Source organism: Gekko japonicus, unplaced genomic scaffold (genome assembly GCF_001447785.1).
Source record: "Gekko japonicus isolate JY-2015 unplaced genomic scaffold, Gekko_japonicus_V1.1 scaffold3919, whole genome shotgun sequence".
Taxonomy (NCBI): Eukaryota; Metazoa; Chordata; class Lepidosauria; order Squamata; family Gekkonidae; genus Gekko; species Gekko japonicus.
In genome coordinates this window covers 68376-75789 of record NW_015172136.1, presented here as the reverse complement: position 1 = coordinate 75789, position 7414 = coordinate 68376, and the positions used below count along the sequence as shown (strand labels likewise).

Sequence of the window (7414 nt, the reverse complement as noted above, 5' to 3'; positions counted from 1 at the left end):
GCGATCCCCCGCGATCCCTCCCGAAATGACCTCTGCCTATGCTAGAATGTAGTAAAAACTTTCTATTTTAATCACACATGGACTCTGAGTCTGAATTGTTTTACTCTGGCACTGCTAACCTATTTTATCTCTGCAAAAAAACCATTTAAAAAAAAAACTCAACATAGGTGGTAGCAGAGGATTTGCCAGTCAGCCCCGCCCTCCATTTCCGTGCCACCGGACGGGACACCGCTGGACGGGGTGTGCAGGGGTGCCCCCTGACTTATTTAAGGCCCCCCCCAAATTAAGAAATCCCGATTCAACTGCTAACTTACCGCAGCCAGAGAGGAAGAGGAGGTCTCCCGAAAAGAGAGAAGAAGGCCCTTCAAAAGGTTTCCCATCCAGCACGTAGACCATATGCCCCACTGTGTGCCCGGGAGTGAAGAGGGCCTTGAAGTGCAACCGTCCTATCATGATCGTCTCCTTGTCTGAGAGGGGACTAGAAAACAGAAATGGGTCATGAGGGGGAACAAGTCACCAGAAGCCCTCCTGGAAAATCCGTAGGGGCTTCGCATGCCCTTCAGGATAGTGGGGGTGGGGGTGGGGGGGCTTTCCCCGCTGGGCTTAACTTCCTGTGGACGAATGAATGGCACAGCGACGCGCTTTTCACAGATCGAGATGGGCCGCCCTGTTAGTCTCTCTGTAGCGGTAGAAAAGAGCAAGCGTCCGGTAGTACCTTCAAGACTACCAAAATACGTGGCAGGGGATGAGCTTTTGGGAGTCACTGCTCGCTAGCGTGGAGAAACGACGGCTGAGGGGTGACATGATCGAGGTCTACAAGATGATGCATGGGATAGAGCAGGTCGAGAAGGAAGCACTTTTCTCCCTTTCTCACAAGACGAGAACTCGTGGGCACTCCCATGAAACTGCTGAGCGGTAGAGCAGGTAGAGAAAGAAGTTCCTTTCTCCCTCTCTCACAAGACGAGAACTCGGGGCACTCCATGAAATGGCTGAGCGGTCGGGTTAGAATGGATAAAAGGAAGTCCTTCTTCACCCAAAGAGTGATTAACACATGGAATTCACTGCCACGGGAGGTGGCGGCGGCTACAAGCATGGACGGCTTCAAGAGGGATTTGGATAAGCATATGGAGCAGAGGTCCATCAGTGGCTATTAGCCACAAGGTATAGGTAGGAACTCTGGGTCTGGGGCAAGGGATGCTCTGTGTTCTTGGTGCTGGGGGGGGGCAACAGTGGGAGGGCTTCTAGTGTCCTGGCCCCACTGCTGGACCTCCTGGTGGCACCTGGAATTTTTGGCTACTGTGTGACACAGTGTTGGACTGGAGGGGCCACTGGCCTGATCCAACATTGGCTTCTCTTATGTTCTTATAGATAGGAACTCTCAGTCTGGGGCAAGGGATGCTCTGTCTTCTTGGTGATTGGAGGGGGGGGCAAGAGTGCGAGGGCTTCTAAGGTCCTGGCCCCACTGCTGGACCTCCTGAGGGCACCTGGTATTTTTGGCCCCTGTGTGACACAGAGTGTTGGACCGGATGGGCCACTGGCCAGATCCAACATTGACTTCTCTTATGTTCTTATAGATGGAATACACTGTCTGGGGCAAGGCATGCTCTGTCTTCCTGGTGCTTGAGGGGGCAACAGTGGGAGGGCTTCTAGTGTCCTGGCCCCACTGGTGGACCTCCTGGTGGCCCCTGGTATTTTTGGCCCCTGTGTGACACAGAGTGTTGGACCGGATGGGCCACTGGCCAGATCCAACATTGACTTCTCTTATGTTCTTATAGATGGAATACACTGTCTGGGGCAAGGCATGCTCTGTCTTCCTGGTGCTTGAGGGGGCAACAGTGGGAGGGCTTCTAGTGTCCTGGCCCCACTGGTGGACCTCCTGGTGGCCCCTGGTATTTTTGGCCCCTGTGTGACACAGAGTGTTGGACCGGATGGGCCACTGGCCAGATCCAACATTGACTTCTCTTATGTTCTTATAGATGGAATACACTGTCTGGGGCAAGGGATACTCTGTCTTCCTGGTGCTTGAGGGGGCAACAGTGGGAGGGCTTCTAGTGTCCTGGCCCCACTGGTGGACCTCCTGGTGGCCCCTGGTATTTTTGGCCCCTGTGTGACACAGAGTGTTGGACTGGACGGGCCACTGGCCTGATCCAACATTGGCTTCTCTTATGTTCTTCAGATAGCAGTCTTTAAGGTGCTACTGGACTCTTGCTCTTTTCTCTTTTCATAGTGACGGAGAATGGCAGCCTCTTTATTACACAGCCCCCCAACCAGGGAAGGGTTAATGGTGAAAGCTGCCTTTCCCTTCCAGGCTTGGCAGGGAAGCATGTTATCTGTGCCGGGAATCAGAAGTCCGTCTGTCACTCACTCTGTCAGTTCAGGGATGTCATCGCAGCTGCTGCCATAGACCCGACAGGAAGTGTGCCTCCGCCGGAGTGATGCATTCCCCCCACTGTGATCCCTGCAGAATGAAGCTCATTAGGCAACAAAGAGAGCTTGTCTTTCCCGCTAGCCCTCATCTCTCTTTCCTGAGGTCAGTGCCCAGAAAAAGGTTTATTTCTAATTAAGACACGAGGAGGCAATTCCTTCCCAGTAGCCACACTGGGGGGTGGTGATCCTGAAGATTACACCACCTGTCCCCTTGCCTCCCAATGCTGCTTGCCTTAAGAGTCCCAAATATACAAATTCAACTACTACTAGTAGTAGTGGTACTGCTAGTACTACTACTACTAGTAGTAGCGGTACTACTAGTAGTAGTAGTAGCGGTACTACTACTACTAGTAGTAGTAGACGAAGAAAAAGAAGAAGAGGCGGAGGAGATTGGATTTATACCCCATCCTTCACTCCCCAAAGGTAGCAGCTTACAAACGCCTTTCCCTTCCCCTCCCCACAACAGACACCCTGTGAGGTAGGTGGGGCTGAGAGAGCTCTGACAGAAACTGCTCTTTTTTTTCAAGAACAGCTCTGACAGGACTACAGCTTGCCCAAGGTCATCCAGCCAGGTGCAAGTGGAGGAGTGGGGGGATCAAACCCGGTTCTCCCAGATTAGAGTCCGCGCACTTAACCACTACACCAAACTGGCTCTCACCAAGAAAACACCATCAAAGATGATTCGCTTCTTTATACCGTGAACCTTATAGTCTGTTGAAATTGGCCGAAATCAGGTTCCACTTACACAGCCGGCAAACTGAAGAAGTTGAAGGAAACGAAACCTTCCAAGTATCTAGAATGGGCGCCTTTGCAAAGGCTGTTTGGAAAACGTTATGACTCTGTGGACTCCTCCTATCAAGTTAAAATGACTACATGGAATTTGACATATCTTCAAAGGAGGAAATATTGCCATCTTATGCCTTATTATAGTTACAGTATGCATTAATGTTGCTGTTGTGGCCAATGCTCCCTCTAAGCTGTGGGATCTTGTGAGCAAAAATTCTACTTTGTGAGCGACTGGCATTAAAGCGGTGAGCGAGCGATTTGGACACTGCATAAATTAGTTTGCTCTGGAGCCCTCCTTCCTGAGCTAAGGTGCCGAAGGCTAAAAAACCTGAGCTAGCTCACACTAACTCAGCTTAGAGAGAACACTGGTTGAGACACCACCAACTTTATAATTGTTTAACATATTGTTTTGGCAATCTTTGATGGTGTTTCCTACTAGAGGGATTTGTATATTTGGGACTGCTGTGACGCTAGTCTTTCCCCCTTGTTGTCTGGATTTACTGTTTGCGTTAAGTGGGCTGCAAAAGGGACTGCTCGGCACATATTTTCAGAAGACGAAGAAGAGGAGATTGGATTTATACCCCATCCTTCACTTCTCAGAGCGGCTGACAAACTCCTTTCCCTTCCCCTCCCCACAACAGACACCCTGTGAGGTGGGTGGGGCTGAGAGCTCTGACAGAAACTGCTCTTTTTCAAGGACAGCTGTGCCAGAGCTTGTAACTGACCCAAGGTCACAGCAGGTGCAAGTGGAGGAGTGGGGAATCAAACCCGGATCTCCCAGATTAGAGTCCGCGCACTTAATCACTACACCAAACTGGCGGCGGAGGAGGAGGAGATTGGAATTATACCCCGGCCTTCACTTGGAGCCTCAGAGTGGCTTACAAACTCCTCTCCCTTCCCCTCCCCACAACAGACACCCTGTGAGGTAGGTGGGGCTGAGAGAGCTCTTGACAGAAACTGCTCTTTTTCAAGGACAGCTGTGCCAGAGCTTGTAACTGACCCAAGGTCACAGCAGGTGCAAGTGGAGGAGTGGGGAATCAAACCCGGTTCTCTCAGATTAGAGTCCGCACACTTAACCACTACACCAAACACACATCTTAAACCTTCAGCTCACCCTGGGAAAGTGGAAACACGGCGTGTCTTACCAGTGCTTGTGCGTGCACAGAATGGCCTCCAGAGTCACCCCCTCTTCCTCAATGACCGACTACAGAGTAAGAAAGAAGAACGCTTATGAGACCAGTTGCTCCCCTGCAACCCCATAAATGTATCGAAAACAAATACAATAGACATACGGAACTGCTGTTTAATCCTAGGAAAGGGCGTTCTCTTTATCTCTGACATTCCCTGGATCTACATGTTTTCAAATGGAGTGATAAATACTGTCCGGGAACTTGAAGAACGAGGACGTTTCAGTCTCCTTTGCACACTTCACAGCTCCGTCAGGACGTAAAGAGTAAACATTTCAGGAGCAGAGCCAAAACAGGGTCAAGAATAACTGCATCAAGATTTTGCATTGTTTTGTATCGTACTCGTGTTATTATTTACTGGGTTTGTTGCTTACGTCCATGAAATCTGTCTGTCTCGTCTATCGGCCCTGCAGGGCTCTACAGTCTGCCGCTGAACAAAGGCACACAGCTGCTCCTTGAGTGTAACAGGATGAGCCAGCTGGGCAGGAGCCTTGGAAAGGGAAAGACTACAAGCCCCCCCATGCAGCGAGGATGGTGCTCATCATGGGGGGGGGTGTCCTCTAACAGAATGACCTTGGCTGTGGCCAGCTCCTACCTAGTCGATTGCTTTCCTAGCCTGTCTGTAGGGAGACAGTCTAAGTCTTCAGCTGAAAGAGGCAATGAGGAGCAGAATATGGTGAGGGGACAGTACAGCAAATATTCCTAGGGCGGGATTATCAGGCTAAATTTGAAAGCAAGATGTTTGTTGTTGTTGTTCAGTCGCACAGTCGAGTCCGGCTCTTCGCGACCCCATGGACCAGATCACACCAGGCCCTCCTGTCTTCCGCCGTCCTCTGAAGTTTGCTCAATTTCATGTTCGTTGCATCTGTGACACTGTCTAACCATCTCATCCTTTGCCGTCCCCGTCTTCTTTGACCTTCAGTCTTTCCCAGCATCAGGGCCTTCTTCTCCAGGGAGTGATCCCTTCTCATTGGGTGGCCAAAGTATTTGAGCTTCAGTTTCATTATCTGGCCTTCCAGGGAACAGTCAGGGTTGATTTCTTTTAGGATTGACTGATTCGATTTTCTTGCAGTCCAGGGGACTCTCAAGAGTCTTCTCCAGCACCATAGTTCAAAAGAATCTATTCTTCGGCGCTCGGCCTTCCTTATAGTCCAACTCTCGCAGCCATACATGACTGCTGGGAATGCCATTGCTTTGACCATGCGGACTTTTGTTGGCAGGGTGATGTCTCTACTTTTTATCATGCTGTTTAGGTTCACCATCACTTTCCTCCCAAGGAGCAGGCGTCTTTTTTAATTTCATGGCTGCAGTCACCGTCTGCAGTGATCTGGGATCCCAGGAACGTGAAGTCTATCACTGCTTCCACAACTTTCTCTTCTATTTGCCAAGGAGTGATGGGGCCGGATGCCATGATCTTAGTTTTTTGGATGTTGAGTTTCAAGCCCACTTTTGCGCTCTCCTCTTTTACCCTGAGCAAGAGACTCTTGAGGTCCTCTTCACTTTCTGCCATTAGAGTGGCATCGTCTGCATAGCTGAGGTTGTTGATGTTTTCCCGTGGCCATCCAGGCCAGCAGTTTCGTAGTCTGCAAAAAAAATCAATAAAAACCTCCCCCCAGGGGGATGAAAAAAAAAATTCTCTAAATTCCTACTTCACACACTGAACTAGAGTTCACAGGGTTCTTTCAGGAGAATAAATGGCTGTTAAGCCAGTTCGGCTCAGAGAGAAAGGGGTCTTGGTGACATAGCCAAAAAAATATGTCATCTGTCGTAATAACAATATAAATTGTTTACAAAACAAGTTTGCGACCCTTGATGGGAACCAAAAGTTGCTGCCTGAAATGGACTGCTTCACTCTGCCTAATGGAAGGGTGGCCGTGCTGCAAACAATAACCATCCTGTCTAAGCCCAGAGAGGCTTTAGGATCATAACAGTTCCAGCATGAATTAAAATGTCCACACGCACAACAAATGAATCCAGATCACTCCACTTTACCCCCCTGCACCCCAGAACAGTGCCTGGTTGTGGGACAGTACCAATTTCTTCCTGTAGCAAAAGGCACAATTTGGGCTTGTTTTCCTAGATCTGGCCCTTGCCTTGGGGGAGGAGGGGAGACTGGTCCACTTCAGTGAAGCCAATCATTCATCTCGTTTGCTCTTTTCCTCTGTTCATGCCATTTTGCGGCCTCCATGAGCATTCATTCTTCTATCATGTTGGTTAGGCTGATAAGCCTGTTGGGTTCTTGCCTCAATATAAGAGGCTAACCATACAACGCAGGGCTCTTTCTGTAGCAGGAACTCCTTTGCATATTAGGCGACACCCCCCCTAATGTAGCCAATCCCCCGAGAGCTTACAGTAGCCCCTGTAAGAAGAGCTCTGTAAGCTCTTGGAGGATTGGCTACATTAGGGGTGTGTCACCTAATATGCAAAGGAGTTCCTGCTACAGAAAGAGCCCTGCGACAGCCTTCTATGTCAGAGTTGTATGCACTGGATACACTGGTAGGAAGGAGGCAATTCCCTTTCCATTGCTCTGAGAAACGTTTTTATTTACAGGCACATTGAGTGAGGAAAGAAATTCTAGTCTTGCTTGAGAGAATCATAGAATGTTAGAGTTGGAAGGGACCTTGCAGGTCATCTAGTCCAACCCCCTCCACTCTGCAGGAGCACAGCCGAAAGAGAGCCCTACAACATACCCGAAAGATGGCCGTACAGCCTCCGCTTGAAAACGTCCAGCGAAGGAGCATCCACCACCTCCCGAGGCAGTCTGCTCCACTGCTCAACCACTCTTACAGTTAGGACGTTTCTCCTGATATTTAGCTCCCTTGTAATTTCCACCTATTAAATCTAGTCTTGCAATCCGGAGCAAGAGAGAATAGATCTGCTCCATCTTTATTTATTTATACATTCAATTTATATACCGCTCTAACCTTTTGGCAGGTCTCTGAGCGGTTTACATACATATTCCAAATTCCCTAACTAGGGCCACATTGTAGATGGGTGGTGTCTGCCTACCAGCA

At 49.5% G+C, this 7414-nt stretch overlaps 1 protein-coding gene across 1 annotated transcript in view; it reads right to left on the bottom strand.

Moving 5' to 3' along the window:
- LOC107118655 (probable hydrolase PNKD) overlaps nucleotides 1–7414 on the bottom strand; it is a 45667-nt gene that overhangs the window by 7436 nt on the left and 30817 nt on the right. The window contains exons 3-5 of the mRNA XM_015421017.1: nucleotides 4359–4417; nucleotides 2366–2458; nucleotides 315–478 (exon numbers count right to left, since the gene is read on the bottom strand). Of these exons, the coding sequence (XP_015276503.1) occupies nucleotides 315–478; nucleotides 2366–2458; nucleotides 4359–4417 (316 nt within the window). The remainder of the gene's footprint in view (nucleotides 1–314; nucleotides 479–2365; nucleotides 2459–4358; nucleotides 4418–7414) is intronic.